This window comes from Pyricularia grisea, chromosome VII (genome assembly GCF_004355905.1).
Source record: "Pyricularia grisea strain NI907 chromosome VII, whole genome shotgun sequence".
Classification (NCBI taxonomy): Eukaryota; Fungi; Ascomycota; class Sordariomycetes; order Magnaporthales; family Pyriculariaceae; genus Pyricularia; species Pyricularia grisea.
In genome coordinates, this window is record NC_044975.1 from 559,516 (window position 1) to 577,029 (window position 17,514).

Consider the following 17,514-nt stretch of genomic DNA (forward strand, 5'->3'; position numbering starts at 1 on the left):
GATGGTATTGTGCAAATTTAGGTTCACTAGTAAAGTGTGTCCACGGAAATTATTCCGCCGGTTTAGCGGCATTTCCAGTTTCGGTTGATATATTCTGGGTTTAATGCGCTTCTGGGAAAGCTTTTTTTCCCCTGCTTGATTTTTAATTTTTTTCAAAATGCATCTTTGGAATTTACTTCGTTATATTTTTACTTTTGAGCAGGTCAAATTTTGTAGAAAATACATGAGTTTTGTTTACGTTTTCACATCACGAATCCGGTGCGGCTCTTGCTCATTAGTTTTATCGCAAAGGCTCGCATCGTAGAGCCCATCTAGAACATGAAATTTGTATATCAAACTTGGTAACCAAAAATAATTTCAATAGTAAAAAATGGTTTGCAAACGATGGCGCATTTCATAATAAATCTAAAAGGGTTATCCTGGGTAAATTTGCTATTTTGAAACGCGACGAAAGACGAAATTAAAATTTCCCCTACTTTTGCCCAGCCCTTAATTGGAATGTTGGACCGTTATATTTTTGCTGATCTTGAGTTTCTCGACCAAACCCGATATCCCAAAGATGGTGACCGTAAGGGGCGCGAGGCTCGTAAAAGTTATTTGGCGTAGGGTGACATCTTTTAACGACTTGGAATTCGTAACCATACAGGTTGTCGATCGGTGATTTACCCGATAATTTTTTCCATTCGCAATCGGTAGATGTTTGAACTTGATATCGAATACCTGACAAGGTGCAATCAAAAGAACCCCCGGGATAAACTAAGTTTTTCCCTTTACATCTTTGCACTTGCCCATGTACTTTAAACTGCGCGGCGCATTTTAACTCATTGGGAAAATAATGTTGATTATTGTATAACCTGCGACATGGTTCGTTTTGGCGCGGAGCATCGATAAATTTAACAGGGTTCCCACCCAAAACGCCGGTCATAATAGTTGTTGACGCAGTAAAAAAAAGAAAATTCTTCATAATGTAAAAGTTGTAATAAAACTGGGAAACTGGTTCTGGAATTCTTTGCTACAAAGGGTGAATTGGTGATTAGAAGAGGAATTTGTATATTTTTGCGAAGAGTAATAATTTAATTTATACTTCTAGCACTAAAATAACTTGTGTTTCTGCCATTATAATATCACATATTTTTGGAATTTATTAATTTTATATTTCCAATAATAGAATAACCAATACTTGCGGGATAAATTTATTTATCATTCGAGCATTAACATAGCTTATATTTCTAATATAAAATACTTTATCTAATGTATTTGAACCTAATTATATATTAAACCACTAAAATAGTTTATTTTGCAATAAACCTTATACTAAATTTAGTCACGTATGATTTATTCTATATGTCTTTTCTGGCAAGCTTTTAAAATAATAGAGTTAACGAGATGGCTCGCAAGAAAAGTAAATACTATCGCTTTATTTGGTGAACGAACAACAGCTGTTTTTGTTGGAATAGGGAGCTATGCGTTTAATCCATTGAAAGAGCGGCGAGTCACGCCCAATTAAGGGTATAAGACGAACATAATATTTAAAAGCTCGTTTTTAAACAATCTCGTAGTTGTGCAAAGATATACCTCTTTTATCCGAATAACAACGTTCTATTAATCAATTAACATTACAAAATGCCTATTAACAATCTTCGAATAAGGTTTCTTTTTTAATAGCTAGATTTACTACCTCCGTACTAGATTAATAGTGGTTTTGTAATAGGTTGAGAATTTTGTTATTAATTACTCACGACTTTCTAGGCAGCACCTTGTTAAATCCATACGGCATATATTCACGCGTTCTGTGTGGAGCTTACAGGAAGTCAAATAAAACGCATGAATTAATTATAATGGGCCTCGCTTTTTACATGGCAGAGATTAAGATCGGGGTGTAACGAATAAGATAAAATAAATCTAATTTTACTCAAATCAAAAGAAATTGCAAATGGTAAAAATATTGATTCTTTTTTACATATTTGTAAACGCGTCCCGTATTTTATTCTGCCAATTATACGCTGTATAAAGATTTATTATTATAGCCGGGATACTTGATAAGGTTAGGCACACGAATGAATAAATTAAAAAGTGGTAAAAATAACATGTAATAATCCAAGATAATTTTAATATTAATAATATTTGAGCTGAATGTTAAATAAAAGTTAGTTAAAATGTAATGTTTACTTTCAATGGCGATTTGACAGTAAATCCTTTTTTTCTTTTTTTTATGTACAATCTTTTTAACTTTTAAAAATTCATTTTTAAATTTACCACCTAACTTAAGCGGACATCCCACCGACTTCGATAACAGTTGGAGGTGTTCCGAGAACTTCCAGCGAAGCGCCTGTGTGTCGGGGTGTTGCTCTCGGCTCTGGTACGGTCGTGATAATAAGCTAAAACAATAAACTATCAACATGAAAAATGAGTAAAATTGGAAAAATAAATCGAAAACGCATAGCCACCGCATACCGATATTGCATATCCCAAACTCTCTAAAAGCCAAATGTTGCATTAATTTATCAAACCCCTTCCCTGTAACTGGTCAGGCTTTACGAAGATATCCCCCGCAAATTGGCGCTTCGTGCTGGCCCAGCCTGTCCGGCCCGGCGTTAATAACGATTGCACGATCCATAACCGCTTTGGCCTCCACCCCGTACTCTTATTCTCTAACAAATACCACAGGGTCCCAATCGATGTTCGCAGAAATCACATAACAGACTGGAGGACCTTTTTTCACGCTAATCAGTTTATTACTCGACTTTGCGTTGAGCCTCTACCAAATTGCTTCCGAAATGCTATGCTTCAGCCGAGTCTGGGTGAGATCACAATCCAGCCGCCCCAGAAGCAATTAATAGGCGTTGGATTAGGTGATAACGCGTCTGTACCCGAGTACAACCTTATCCTGCTCTTTGTGTTCTGTGTCATTTGGGCTACTGCCCGTGCTTATAATATCATTTCGATCGCCTTCGGCCTCTGGGACCCCGGGTCATGGTCTCCAGGTGAGGACAGCCGATGTCGATCGTCACCACCACCTATCCATTTTAGAACTTTGTCTTCTGCCTGCATTCTAGCTTGGAATTTAAGCTGAAATTGGGTATGCTGTTCGTCGTGTCGACTTGAAAACATTTCAGCAATGCGGCTATCGGGTGGGTGAATTATCAGCGTCTGTCCCAACCGGGCATGGAAAAGCTTGAACAATAGCTCAAGGGGGGCATACTAGCCAAATAAAGGGTAGGGTTTTCTTTTTTTAGTGGTAGGGAAAGAATATTACCTTTGTAGGCGGGTAACAAAAACCATGGCCGCCCGGTGGGGAATATTATTTTCCTTTTCGGCGACCAGCCCCATCGCGAATCCTCGTAAAATGTTGGGGAAATAATGGCAAAACTTATCGAATCCGCCCTTTGGGGAAAAGTTGTCTGAGAATAATTGCGAAAAGGATATCGGTAAAGCTCTCTAAATATAAGAAGTCGCTCTCCATAACGATATGCGGGCTCGTGTAAATTGAAACAGCGTCATAATTGGGCTCTGCCGTGCTCGTGCTCGGGTTGGCTTGAGTGTTGCTGGTAAAATCAGTTGGGTGTGTGTTTTGCAAGAACGACCATGTCCATTTCCTCTGGAGTACGCTGTCTGATACAGCCGTTGTGGACGTTGCTTTCATATGTGTGAAGTGGGCCGGGCTTTGCTCAGGGGCAATGTCCTCGACCAGTCATCTATGACCCTGGACTACTCCCGCCAATAGTCTTCTTCCTCTGGGCTGCCTTCAAGTGTGCATTCTGAGTTCAAAGTGAATCCGAAGCCATAGGTACTTCTCTAAGGAGGACTTCAGTTTGCCAGTGTCCTCAGGCCGGTAAAGCTTTGGGATAAGTGGTCCTGCACTTGGTGTCTAGGTACCTACCTTAGGTAAGGTAGCAACGGAGAGCAGGCCTATCAGGAGATGCAGGTCGCTTCAGGCTTAGGTTGTCTCTTCGTTCTGGTTTGCCCTTGAACCACGTTCCTTCCCCTTTTGTTGTCTGCAAACCATACAGGATCCGATCAAGCTCCCCACCCGCCCCGCCAAGCAGTTCCAACCTACCTACCTTACCTTACCTTACCTTACCTTACCTTAGGTAGTCTTTCAAAGTTGCCGAAGGACTTTATTTTCTCGCATCTCCTACTTCTTTTTTTCAGATATCTCCATCTTCAAACCTTTCATACCTTATCTACCAACTCCACCCAAGCAAACTCAGATCTGGTCGCAACGCACTGCATTCACAACCACCTAAAGCATCAATTATCAAGATCTCTCGACCAACCCCGCCAGTATCTTCTACTACCAACTTCCTCAATCGCACCTAGACGCCCATCACCAACGCCTCACTTTATCGCATCGCGTTGATCAACATGCCTGGCCTCGTTCCCTCCTACACCATTCCCCCGAGCATGATTCCTCCCCCCATCAGAGCTCCCGTCACTGAGGAGGAGAAGCAGAAGGAGTCCGAGAAGCAGGGTGGTCGCGTCATCTGTCGCGTCCTCTACTTCCTCGCCGGGCTTGGCGGTCTGGTGTTCATCGTCGCCTTTGATCTCGTCAGCTCCCTGGACGAGCTTCACCGCACACGTCTCATTCTGCAAACCACCAGTCCCTCCCTCGTGGTCTACTTCATCTGCCTCGTCATCTTTGGTGCCTACCACCCCGCCGACGGCAACTACATCACCCGCGTCGCGACCCTCAACCAGACCGTGCCGGTCGCCTGCCTCATGCTAGACCTCGCCTGGATCTGGACCTTTATGCTCAACGACATCCACTTCGTCATGGCCACGACCTTCTTCCTCGTCGTGCCCTGGCTCGCCGCCATCGTCGCCAAACTGCTCGACGCCGAGACGGTAGCTCCCTGGCGCCCCACCACCGACCTACGCATCAAGATTGGCGAGGAGGTCATGACGATGAATCTTCCTGTCGAGACCGCCAGCAAGATGCAAGAGGCGTTCCGCGTCAAGGCCGAGGCCGATCGCCGGGCTGGAATGGGTCTTCGCGCAAACACGTGCGCCATTCAGCCTACTCCTGCCCATTATAGTCGCGACATGCGCTGGCCCTACAACAATGACAATCACTCCTACAACGGCTACAGCTGGTAAGTCGCGCTGACCATCTTGCCAGCTTCTACGGCACCGTAACCGCGACTGGCTGTACAACGGGTCACGATCAAGAAGTTTGGAACCTTGTCAACAATGAGGAGCTTTAGACTGCGACTCGAATCAAGCCCGCCCTTTTTCGAGGTTGTCGCTTGGTTGTTCTTTGTTTTTCTTTGTTCAAAATACCACAGAAACCTGAAAACAGCAGGAGCTGCCCACAAGCATTTGAGTCTTCTGCAGAAATGTCTGCAACGGTTTTCTACACTTTTGTTTGTATCAAGAAGCATATCCACTCTGGCTGCATGGTTGCAGCAGCAACATCATATTCACAACACGCACCAAAAGGGCGTCAACACCGGATCTGATATTGATCCATCGTGTGCCATCTGTTTGAAGTTCCCATTTTCCTTACTTCATGTTATTACTACAAGATCATATGCGAGATGACATGACGACTTTACGAACTTATGACAACCATTGAAGCCCATTAGTACGCGGATCTTTCGCAATCTGCTATGGGTATTTTTCTTTTGTTTGGGGGTTTCTTGCCCATTTTTCTTCTGGCGATATCACCAAGCTGATCGTGGCCGCACGCCTCAGAATCATCAAGATTCATCTGCATCACGGACAGCTGCGATCTGGGGAAGGTTGCTCGTTGAAGAGTATTATTTTTTTCTGCAAACCGCTACGGTAACGGCAATAGGGGAACTGGAAATCATCGGAATTGTTTCGGCTGTCCGGCTATCTGGCTCGACACTAGCATGCAAGTCCATACTCCATTCTATTCGTCAGCCCCTCTCGGCTTCAGCTCTGGTTTGGTATTATTTTCGGGGAAAGATTTGCGTTGGCAACGACGGGAAGGCGATTACCTGGAAAAATTTAATGAGGGCAGGCTGATTCACAAAGGGGACATTATTTTCCAAATACGGATTTCTTTCAGGGAAACTTTCTTCAGGGACAAAGCAAACATGTAACTGGTCAAGGTGGAATTTGGTTTCTGCCTCACATAGCTACAGTTTTTATCTCATGATTTCCCTCTCCGGCGTCCAGTCAGGCAAAATGTGAACTAATCCTGATAAGTTGTTGTATTTTGGGCGTTGCAGGCACCAGCAATTTAAATGTCAAAGTTGAAGCTTGAGAGGCAACGTGACCTAGCATTTGGGATATTGAGCAGATAAGAACTACCTACTCAGCTGATCACGCAAGATCTACTATCAGTCAAGATTCCCATTTCTCTCCGAGTGATGGGACTTGATCTTTGACCCAAGTCACAGCGTCAAACACCAGCAAGCTCAGATGGGTTCCTTCCTTGCGTCATCGATACATGGGTTTGACCTCTGGTTTGACCAAAGTATAGAGATCCGCGCAGATGGTGTAGGATCTCACACTTTTCAGTACATCTTTCGGTCATCCTTGAGCAGCAGGTAGCAAAATGCCAGCTCCAGCATGTGGGTGGCGGATATAGCGACCCGGATGGGCGAGTTTGCTGAGTCAAGGGACCAGGTGCTTGGCCGTGGCCGACACGAGCTGCCATATGTGTTCGCCGCCTGGCTTCTTGGTGGTCTCGAAGAAAATGTAAGGGTTGAACTTTTCTCGCGCGTCGCCAGCCGGGGCATGTTGTAATGTTCTTCGAGGGCAGACATCCTCCGAGTGGCCCCGCCAGCTCCTTCATGGCTCTTTCCAAAGCTCTCCCATTCTCCTTGCGATCCGCTTCCTTGTCTGGCGCTTCCGTAAGCTCATTTTCCAGCACCGCAGCCCAAGGGAAAAATAAAATAAAATAAAAAGAATAGAGAGAGAGATATATATGTCCAGTGCGCCATGGGACTTTGATACCTGCGGCATCTATACCTTTCTTTTCGGGCTTCGGGTCAATGCCGGCGTCGCGCTCGTGCAAGCCAAGGTCGCGACAGGCGCGTCTGATTACGAGCTCCTCTTGCGCCCAAACGACTATCCCCCACCACAAGTTTAATGAAAAGGCTCTCGTGCGATGGGACTGGCAGCGGAGGACAGGTTTCACCGATACGCTGGCCGAGCGGGGAAAGAAAAAGTCGCACGCGCGATGCTCAATGTGCTTGCTCACCATTTTCTACGCCATGCTGGGCCAGATGCCCCGAGGCTCAGAGGGTGAGGAATTTGGCGTCGAATCCTGGGACGAGAACGGCGGGCGCACAAGAGAAAAATACGTCTTAGCGCCGAGCCTGGGCCTGTAGAGGCGCGGTGTTAGATGCCGCCCGGTGAGCGTGAGACTCTTCGATGCGGTTGAGGCTTGTGGCCAGGACATGCATCATCAGTGGTACTTGTGCACCCATGCGATCCTTTGTCGCGTTGCGCGTCCCGAGAAACGTCGCTGTCCACTCGACAATGGTGTGTGCCTCTCTTTGGTTGAGCGCAAGACGTCTAACATCAAGATGGTTATCCTTATCCAATACTCGATAGAAGCGGGCTATGGAAGTAGAAGTGTCACTCGCAGGTCTGCTGAACATTGAACGAGCCAGATAGATGACTTGAAAGCTAGCATGAGACTGTTTCTCCATAATTTTTTTCACACTCCCATAATGGCTTCTGATACCATATGAATGATGACCTCAATCGTGTTCCACAGCGTTCGACCAGGACCAGGTTCCAACAAGCTCTGTGGCCGTGCTATTAAGGATGTGACGGTGATTTCGGTCCAAGACGATGGTATTGTTCACAAAAGCACAGAAAATTAAAGCTTGTCGATTCAGAATTCAGGTATTGCCATTTGTTGAGAAGTAACAGAGAAAAAAAAAAGTAGCAAATCGAACGCTCAGTTGTGTCCATTACCAGTAAGGGACTGAGGTCAAGTCCCCATCTGCAAGAGATGCAACCCAACATCCGAAAGTGGAAGGGGGGGAATAAAATCCCGTCCAACCGCTGTTGAATTGTTATCACTCGGGCCGGGCACTGACACGCGACCGGCCTCTTTCCCGTAGCGCCAACCTGACGCAAGTCCGTCCCATCGTCATCCACCTCTCTCCCGCTAGCAGCTTTCCCCCCATTCACGCGCCCGCGGCTTGAACAAATGAACGCATTCATTTCCCATCACTATCGTACGTCTTTTGCCCTCCAGCCTGTTTTTTTCTTTCTGTTTCTTTCTTTATATCGGGTTGGCAATCAGGTAGACCATGACGACGGGCCAGGCGGTGCTGAGCATGAAAGCAAGCAGGACAGAGCCAGCACCCGTCTCCCTTGAGCGATCCCAGCGGGACAGGAGTGCGAGCGCCCACCAGATCATGGCGATGCCGTAGACAGATCCGAGCCACAGGAAACCGAAGATCCTGGCGTTCAGCGCGTCCTCGGGGCTGATGGCTCCCTTCACGGCCGGGGCCTTGGGCTCCGTCCACACGAGGTCGTTGAGGAATCCGAATTGACCCATCTTTGGCGGTTTGTTGTCGTCTAAAGACGTGAAAGGCGGGAAATAAAAAGGTTTTTTGGGCGATTCGCGAGGGAAAAAAAAAAAAAGATGGCGTTCGTCAGGTTCGGCTGAGGCGAGTCAGTTCAGACGAGAAAGATTGAGGGCGGCTCAACCGATTCGTTCGAAAGCTTGCTTGCAAGTGTTTTTTTTTTTTTTTTTTTTTTTTTTTTTTTTCGGGTTTGGTGTAATGACAATTAAATGGCTGTATTCTGAGGGTTTAAAAAAAAAGGTATACGTCGTTTGCGTCGTGTGTTTGTCGGTTGACCAGCAAGACTAGGTATGGCAGCGAGCGTATAAGAAAAAAAAAACAGACCCAGAGAGAAATAAAAATAAATGATAGTAAAAAATCAATCCGCAGGACCGAATGAAGAGAAGTGAATAGGTTCGGGTATGTGGGATGGTGTGGAAGGGAAAGAAATGAAACGAACAAATAAGAGAGAAAAGAAAAAGAACCAAAAAAGCCAAAAAAGATGGGGAAATGTGATATTGGGATGCAGAATCCCATCTTTTCGCCATGGAGCCCCTCAAACCAGGTCGATGGGCAAAAGAGAGACGACGACGCAATTGGCCCGTGCTGCTCCTCTCACACACTGGCTGGTCGCATGTCCTGGCGATCCGACACTGAGTTACAGGGGCTCCAAGGGGCTTTTTGCGACTCTGTGATGCTTTTTTAGTGGTCCCCGACACAAACGGTCTGACGAGTGGGGGTCCTTTTGACCAATCGAGAAACGATTCGTAGGCGGAGTGGGTTCTTGAGACAAGCCCATCGTCTCTAATTCGTTGAACAGGGCGCCTAGGGTCCTACTTTTTTTCTTCAACACGTTATTTTGGAAATGGACAAGGTCACTTGGTGGTGTCTCTGCCCATTCATCAGCCCACCCACATCTCGTTTGACGGCTTGCCGTGTGCCGTGGATTAAGGAGGAACAAAGGCGACCAGGTCCTTTGTGTCGCTGCATCTTTGCATCTCCGCTGATAGGGATCCGATTGGTAATGATCTCTATCCATGTGATTGCTGTGCCGTAATAAGTACAGATTACGGTTCATTCAGTCAAGAAGAGATAAATTCATGACCTTTCCTTTGCTTGGTAGGCAGGCACCTTACCTTGCCTAGGTAGGTACCTTAGCAAGCTTAGGTAGTGCCTTAGCTGCCTGGACTACTACAGGCCGAAGTAGGATAAAGACCAGCAAGCACACCTTACAACAACCGTACACCCCTGTCAAGGGGTCAACCCTGGATTACACAGGGCAAGAAACCCCCCGCCCCCTGTTGAAATATTTACCTCGCTTGACGGTAAACATTTGATCCGTGCTTGGGTGCCTAGCAAGCCCTGGCTGCATCCGTTGCTTCTCCCTCCAACTCAATCCCGAATAAACTCATCTGTCACCACCCCTATCCTGAGTTAACGACTCGTTCGTCTGGTCTTGTTTCTCGGAAATTTCTTGGCGCCGATACAAACGGTATGGGTTAATTGGTACCCATCAGTTTGTCACGTCTTTCTTTTTCCCTCGCCTACCTAATTACGTATTGTGACAGTCATAATAAAGTTAAATTTCTCCCCGTCTTGGTTTGATTTTCAGGCAGGGGATGGATCAATGTGTAACCGTTTGCAGACCATGTGCTGACTCAACGTACAGCAGGTAGCTACTCCGTACCTACCTACGTAACCATGGTGAATGTTGGGCGATACATGCAATCCTCCTACGCACCGATTCGAATCCCCCAGGACAAAAAAGTAGAATTGAAATTCTGAGGTTTTGCTGTATCGCGGTTCTACTGGATAGCTGGTAGTACACGAGCTGACCCAGGCTCAAAGCTTTGCAGGGCCATTTCAGCCCTTGAGTGTCAAGTCGGCATCCTCGATTCCGTTATTACATCTTGGCACAAAGAAGGAAAAAAATCACAATACGTCTCGATTGAAATTATTTTATTGTACTGTTTTCCCTTTTGTTCGGTAGTTTGCTGCACTATTCCACTTGAATACCCTCGATCAAGTGCCATTTGAGTTCGGACCAGCTCCCGTCGTCTAATATCCTGACCTCGGAGAACCAGACAGTTTTGTCCGCTGCGACAATGCTGATAACCAGCTTATCGTCCGCAATCCTCATCAGTCTCGGGACACTGGAAGCAGTGACACCCAGATCCGCCCATTTCTCATCCCACTTGGTTCCGACCAACGCCTTGCGCTTCAACTTCCCGTCCCCCTTGTTGATGGCGACGACGTCGATACGGTCTCCGTCTGCGCCCATGGCGACGCCCGCCGCGTTGCTGGCAAATGAACCGCCCAGGCTCTGCAGGTCGCTGTACTTTTCACCCTGCTGCTGGAAGGTGAAGTGGTGGATCGCGTCGTCGGCCCCGACGCCGAAAAAGTCGAACCGGTCCTTGGACGCCTCGACCAAGATCGGTCGGGACCCCAGCTTGAATGGACCGCCGATCTTGTGCCAGTCGGACCACTTGTCGTTGGTGAAGTGGAACCATTTGTGATAGGCGTTGAAGTCGTCTGTCGCGTTCGAGTAGGCCACAATGTCGTACCGAGCCCCGGGCCCGTCTCGGCAGGCGATGCCTGGCGGCGCGTCGGGCATGGTGCTGTACCCGAGGTCGTTGACCTGGTGGACGTAGTGCGGGAAGAAGGTGCCCGGCGTGCCGTGCGAGAACCTCCACCACATCCCTCCGTCGTTCTCGTTGGTGAAGCCGGCCTTGTTGAAGACGCTCATGTCGGTCGGCGGGGAGCCGCTCATGCCCGAGTTTGCTGGTGCACACACGGCCGGCGCGCTCTGGGCTATCAACCTCCCTTCGCCCAGGTATATGGGGTTGCTGGCAGAACCGTTGGCTATGTCGATCGTTTGGTAGGCCACGTGGTCATGCGTGATGTTTGTCGAGCCCGAGACCACGCCGAAGAATGATATGCTGTATCTTCCCTTGATGGACAGGAAAGTAGAGGCGAGGGTGTCTGGGTAGTATCCGCTTGCGCCGTATGACCTCCACTTGTTGGGGAATGAGGTGCCGCCCGAGGCTGATGCCACATGCTGAATGTCACCTTTCTGGTCGCGAGCAAGGAGGTGGATTGTGGGCGTTTGGTCGACCGTTGTGTATGATTCGACGAGACCATTGAGAGATTGAGGGCAGAAGGATGACGCGCATCTAGGGACTGTCGATAGGGCGCTTGTTTCGGGAGATGGTGTTGTATCACTGTTGCCGCCTCGTGAATCTTCATCTGGCGATGAGCTGGAGGTAGTGGTGGCATTCCCCTGCTGACGCAGCACGACTCCAAATACCACGCCCAGGACGACGCCAAGGATGACAATTAATATTATGCAGAGCAGGATCCATGTCCTCCTCCGCCTTAGTAAACCTTTTTCTGCATGTGCATTGTCGGTGAGTGCAGTTGAAGGCGACTGCGTCAGATTATCATCGTTATATGTCGATGCGGGGTCGATGAATGCTGTTGATTGTTGTTCTGCTTGCCAAACCTCTTTTCCCACTTGTTCATACGCAACCTCGGGCGTTTGTTTGTCAGGGGCAACTTCTAATTGCGAGTAGTTGGGTCCAACGACTTCGGGCGTTTGTTTGTCAGGAGCAACCTCTAATTGCGAATAACCGGGGCCAACAACTTCGAGAGTGGACCAGCCAGTCGTCCCGGCTTCTCGCTGCCAGACTGTCATCTGCCTTTTTTTCATATGAGGAAAAATATGTGTGCGTGTCTGCTAGACGAGCGGGATGGAACTGATCGATGCCCTCTTAACCCAAAGGCTGCAGTGGTTGGGGAAAGAAAAGGTCACGGATGGAGGTACACTTCCCGCCAGAACGGCAGAGTACTGGGAAAGAGATTAGTTTTGTATCTTGCATTGGAAACAAACCTGGCCGGCTCAATATCATGGACTAACACTTCTTCCCAATTGGCAGCCCAGACGCCGCTCTCCTCACACATGCAGGCCATAAAGGCCGGCGCTTACACAGCGGGGCTCCGAACTCTTGGCCGTAACCAACGGCTCTTTCGGTTAGTCAAAGTCTGCAGGCTTCAATCTTTTACCGAGATTGTTTCTTATACTTGGCCAGGACAGCCTTACCACTTGATCGAAACCCAAACTAAACGACAGCATCCGTAACCTTCTCTCATGCAGCCCGTCGAGCCGTTTCCTTAAAGCCTGGCCGACTCGCAGACGAGTTTGTTCTCCATGCCCATCTTCCAAAATCCAAGTCAATTTGCAATGCATTCCGTCAGCTACTGCCGAGGCTGTCCGGGTTGATGGACTTGTAAAGTTATCTTTGGGGGTGCAACCCACAACGCACAGCCCACAAGTACTTGGCGGAGGGGGTATGGACGAGGTGCTCGGCGCCGCTGCGCCGCGAGACCATGTAGACCACAGTTCAGGCCCTGCCCTGAGCGACAAACACAAAAGGTCCCAAAAACAGGACCGGAGCTCCAGAGCCCATAGCCCCCCATAAGCGCAGTTGCGCATCACCCTACTAATGGAATCTTGGAAGCGTCTTAGAGCAGGCTTGCGTCGCTGCTGTGCTCAAAAAAAAAAAAAAAAAAAAAAAAAAAAAAAAAAAAAAAAAAAAAAAAAAAAAAGAAATCAAGCGATGAATGAGTTAGACTCGAGCGCCCTTTATCTCATGGCAGGCTCAGGCCTGCCATGATAGGCTCGGCCGGGATGTTCTTGAGGCTGTTTTCCTCCCAAATCCAAGGTTTCAATTGGAAAGGGAAAAAAAGACAGGCTTCTGCATTAGATACTCTCGCCGACATGGCTTCTCGTGAGACTGCAGTCTGCGCAATTTTAGTAGAACATAAATCTGGTGTCTCCGAGCAACGACCAGGTACCCTTTCAACATCAATGGCAGGGACAGCTCTGGATAGCTGCGGCATCGAGTTTACCATAGCGGTAGGGCAGGCTGTTGAAGCAAATTGACTGGCTGTGGCTCAGGCTACGATGATTAGGACATCTGCTCGTGGTCCAGGGTTTAGGTTCTCTCCGGTCAGTAGCCATTGCCAGGTAGACGATAGGGAGAGGGTGGCGTGGAATTGGCCAGGGTGCATAGAATACTCATAAGACGATGAGTGTTGCGAACACCTATACGTGTGACCTGAGACATTGTTGCTGATGACTGTGATCGTGTCATCTTTGTCGTTGATGACGTCGATGGCGTCTTATACCGGTTCCCATCTTACACAATGTGCTTCTGGCATGTGTAATTTTGTGTCGAGAGCGAGGGCACGCCCGAAAGAGTTGGCTTGTCATGACTGTGAGTATAAATGATCAAGTCTTCAACTAATGAATTGGGACCATTTTATCAAGCTTACAATGATATGGCTGGGCGTTTACTTTTACCATATACAGTAAAGATTCGCACCAGGCATTTAACAACCTGGAAAATCTAGTAATTAAAGCGAACAGCATGAACTTGATACGTACGAAGGATCACTTGACAATCCCAACTCATGGCTCGCTTCGTTCGGATGTAAAAGTGTCAACAAGACGGTAAACCCGAATTTTTTTCTTTTAGCAAGTTTTACCATATATGAGTAACGGACACCTCAATATTTTAATCGATACCCCTTTCTCTGCAGCAAGTGCACCGTTATTTGTAGACATGCCCTAATGCATGTGAAAAGTTACCCATAATGCGCAGCGACAGTGCGAGGCGGCAGAGGTTGTTATTCTAGACTAGTTGGAAATAGCTTCATTTTGGTGGCGTTGCCAATCAGGGCGAGACGGATTCACTCACGTACCCAAGGTTGCTAATACTTTGACATCTTATTCATGTCAGTACTTGGCGGATACCAAAAGTGACTGTTGAGCAATAGAGTTCACTGCTTGATGACAAACAACCTCATGAAGTGCCAGACAGCTCTGTGAGGTTACCGAAATCCGGTGTATTTATAATGAAAGTGTTGAAGGGTAGATAGTATGGCGTTCAATACATTCATCCCGTACTTAAGATAACAGATAATCTGGCGAATTTGCGAGCTGACACACTTTGACCGCATCCTTCCCTTGCAAGCTGAATCGTTTATTGCCTAACCCAGACAGCAACACCCCTAGGCCCGACCCAAAAGTCGCCATAGCCATCGGCATCAATGACGACCTCACCTCGCGCGCCTAACAACAGATCAACCCACGTCTCCCTCGCCCTTTCGACACCGACAAACATCTTCTGGACGGCAAATTGCCAACCGGCATTCACCACGACTGCCAGCCCACCAAGGCGCACGAATCCAATGGTCACTGGGCGGGTGAAGTAGTCGATCTGGCGGCCTTGCGCAAGGAGCTTCCGAGCCTGTAGCATCTTGGGCAGTATCTGGCCACCGCAGACCGGCGGGCTGGAGAAGGGACCGAGTGTTCCTAGAAGGTCGCCGTAGAAGACGCATGGGGTGCCTATGTTTGCGCGGAGTAGGATGAGGGCGTAGGCGATGGGAACGAACCACTCGGCTATCGGGGTGTCCATTGTTTGGCCTCGTTGCGTGTCATGGCTGGCGACGAACGTCTATGCGCACATGGAAGTTAGTGTTCCCGTCTGGATGCTATTAGAAGGCAGCTTGCACCCCCTACCACGGCGTTGTCTGGGTTGCTTGCAGACAAGGTCTTGTCGAAAATAGTCCTGAGATCCGGCATTGGTTCAAAAGAGATCCGAGAGAAGTTCTTGAGCAGGGGGACATCAAACAACTGGATGCGGTGGTCCAGTGCCTCGAGGTACTCTTCCAGTTCGCTCACATCATCGGAAAAATACTCCCCTACAATGAACCATGGAGGTTTGTTTTGGGCAGTCCGCACTCGGTCAATATGGGCGACTAGATCTCGTACGAAGCACCTGGACATGTGTTTAACGGCGTCCAGTCGAAGGCCGCCAAGTAAAAGTTGATCATTGAGCCACTCGGCCCATTTGAAGAACTCACTCCTGACTTCAGGATGTGAATGATCTATATCTGCAAACATTCTGGGGGTGTCAACATTAGGTTGGCGCCGTCGAGAAACATCTCCAACACTCTCGATCGAGACTCACAGGTAGTCATAGTTACCAAGCTCCTTGTTCACATCCTCGGCCCATTTCTTGTTGTCGAACAACCATATGGCCTTTTCACCGGTTGCATGGTCATAGTCCACACCTGTAAAATGCGCCTTGTTCCACCGCAAGGAGCTATATTGATCTCTGCGATCCGGGAAATCGAACTTGGTCCACGCCTCGATCTGTCCCGGGGGACCGATCCGTTTGCGGCGATCTGCAGCATCAAAAAAAATGTCGTGGCGGTTTTTTTTTTTTTGTCAGCCGCAACGCGATTCGACGCCGTCTTGCCCACGGCAACAAGCAGGGCACCAACCCTTTGGATCCACCTTCGTGGCCAGCACTCGCTCAGTGGAATCCGCCCCGGCTTTGTGGTTCAGCACGGCATCAAACAAAATCTCAATTCCGGCGTCTCCCGCGACACGGACGAACTCGTCCAAGTCGGTCCTGGGTCCCCACTTGGTCGCCCTGGAGCCCTTCTGGTCGAACTGGCCTAGGTCATACAAGTCGTAGACATCGTAGCCGTTGCTCCAGGCACCGCCACCGCCCTTGCAAGCCGGTGGGATCCAGAGCTTGGTGATGCCCAAGGGAGCAAGACTGGGTAGGAGGTTGATGAGGCGGCGCCAGTGACGCTTGTCGGCGGGGAGGTGCCACTCAAAGGCTTGCAAGAGGGTCTCGTTAGGCGTCGACGGCACGGCTGGGTTCATGTCACCGGTGCGACCGTCAGGGTGGATTGAATGCGGCCGCGGGGCCGTTGTGTCTGCGGGAGTTGACATATAGTGGAGTATAGATGCCGAGCTTGCGTCGGGCCTATTGTTAAAAAGGACTCGGAGGTGCATGAGCCGTGGGTGTAAAGGGGTGATTTTTTTTTCTTCTTTCTTTTCTGGCTTGTCCAGGTTGTGTTTCTTTGACTGCCCCTCTTTGCCATCCACGCTAAGGCTGAACGACGGGGGCGTTGAGTAGCGATTTCTAACGAGTCAGGTAAGCCTAGCTGGGGTGGCGCACAGAGAACCAAGTAGAGGTACAAGCTTGGCTTGCTTGGCAAGCTTGGGGAAAGTAGTACCAAGACTTGCATGAAGTACCCCAGCTGGCGTAGCTCCCTCCAGCTACCTTACGAGGCAGGCAATCCGTTATTAGCTGTCGGAAAGAAAGGAGAAAAAAGAGAACAAGAGAAACTTTAGGTACCTTACCTAGACCTAGCACAACATCCCCCACGTTGTTTTCTTTCGACCTCACCATAAAGACAAGAACTCAGTTGTCCCTAATTTTTTTTTCTTTTTCTTTTTTTTTTTTCTCTAGCAAGCTGAGGTGCTTTCAACAATCATCAAATTTTACCTCGCTCTGAACTCGGAAACTCGGATGTCACTCAAGTTTCTTAGGCATGCTTTGTCATTGTTCCTCAGCCATCAAGTGGATTTGGTTTATCGTTGACGCGACATTTACGCGAGCCACAGAACCACTGTAACCCCACCAAACCACCTTCCAACTTCTACCACATATCTCTCTACCAGGGCAATTCGTCCACGACGTTATCCTGTGATCTCGGTCTTACAACCAAGTGGTCCTCCATCTCCGAAGTTGACCCTGTCTTGCCTGTGGGCTCAGCCCTGACGAAAGGCCTAGAAGGGGCCATTGCCGGTGGAGAAAGAAGCTACTTGGGTCGCTTTGCCAAGTTCATTTCCCAAATTCTGCCAATCTGCCCTTTTCCTATCGACGCGATTCATTCAACTGTCCCCATTACTTATGTACACAGGTCTTGGCAATTTCCTTCTTGTTTGGTTCTTTTTTCCTGGTGAACTTTTTTCCTGGTGAACTTTTTTTTTTATATTTTCCCAGAATTGCCAAACGTTTGACGTCACTCCAGCTGCTTGCTTGGCTCATTGTGGCACAAGGGTTTCGTTTGTAGTGCCAAGATGAAAAGATTACCTATGGAACAAAATAAGGATGCAAAAAAACCCAAGACCCGCGCCACGCGATCTGTC

The 17,514-nt window shown here is 48.2% G+C and overlaps 6 protein-coding genes across 6 annotated transcripts; 2 read left to right on the forward strand and 4 right to left on the reverse strand.

The window, feature by feature from the left end:
- Positions 1-4,365: 4,365 nt before the first annotated feature.
- On the forward strand, positions 4,366-5,097 carry PgNI_10197 (uncharacterized protein; the record flags this gene model as incomplete). Its single annotated transcript, XM_031130171.1, has 1 exon — positions 4,366-5,097. The coding sequence occupies one exon, from the start codon at positions 4,366-4,368 to the stop codon at positions 5,095-5,097; it is 732 nt and encodes a 243-aa protein (XP_030980316.1).
- A 1,443-nt stretch (positions 5,098-6,540) lies between these two features.
- PgNI_10198 (uncharacterized protein) lies at positions 6,541-7,304 on the forward strand (the record flags this gene model as incomplete). The annotated part of the gene is made up of 2 exons (XM_031130172.1): positions 6,541-6,669; positions 6,885-7,304. 2 exons carry the CDS (start codon positions 6,541-6,543, stop codon positions 7,302-7,304), a joined length of 549 nt encoding a protein of 182 aa, XP_030980307.1.
- PgNI_10199 (uncharacterized protein) lies at positions 7,281-7,628 on the reverse strand (the record flags this gene model as incomplete). The annotated part of the gene is made up of 1 exon (XM_031130173.1): positions 7,281-7,628. One exon carries the CDS (start codon positions 7,626-7,628, stop codon positions 7,281-7,283), a length of 348 nt encoding a protein of 115 aa, XP_030980308.1.
- Positions 7,629-8,212: 584 nt separating this feature from the next.
- Positions 8,213-8,491, reverse strand: PgNI_10200 (uncharacterized protein; the record flags this gene model as incomplete). The annotated part of the gene is made up of 1 exon (XM_031130174.1): positions 8,213-8,491. The coding sequence occupies one exon, from the start codon at positions 8,489-8,491 to the stop codon at positions 8,213-8,215; it is 279 nt and encodes a 92-aa protein (XP_030979623.1).
- Positions 8,492-10,497: 2,006 nt separating this feature from the next.
- PgNI_10201 (uncharacterized protein) lies at positions 10,498-12,192 on the reverse strand (the record flags this gene model as incomplete). Its single annotated transcript, XM_031130175.1, has 1 exon — positions 10,498-12,192. One exon carries the CDS (start codon positions 12,190-12,192, stop codon positions 10,498-10,500), a length of 1,695 nt encoding a protein of 564 aa, XP_030979624.1.
- Positions 12,193-14,400: 2,208 nt separating this feature from the next.
- PgNI_10202 (uncharacterized protein) lies at positions 14,401-16,336 on the reverse strand. Its single transcript, XM_031130176.1, has 4 exons — positions 15,849-16,336; positions 15,533-15,749; positions 15,082-15,466; positions 14,401-15,016 (listed from the first exon to the last, which is right to left on the reverse strand). Exons 1-4 carry the CDS (start codon positions 16,306-16,308, stop codon positions 14,543-14,545), a joined length of 1,536 nt encoding a protein of 511 aa, XP_030979625.1. The 5' UTR covers positions 16,309-16,336; the 3' UTR covers positions 14,401-14,542.
- Between the last annotated feature and the right edge of the window lie 1,178 nt (positions 16,337-17,514).

Excerpts from the sequence above, each read along its gene's own strand:
- PgNI_10202 (XM_031130176.1), bottom strand. The coding sequence starts at position 16,308 with ATGTCAACTCCCGCAGACACAACGGCCCCGCGGCCGCATTCAATCCAC. Across the intron at positions 15,750-15,848 it reads CACGAAGGTGGATCCAAAGG|ATCGCCGCAAACGGATCGGT; the intron begins GTTGGTGCCCTG and ends TTGATGCTGCAG. Across the intron at positions 15,017-15,081 it reads GCAACCCAGACAACGCCGTG|ACGTTCGTCGCCAGCCATGA; the intron begins GTAGGGGGTGCA and ends ATGTGCGCATAG.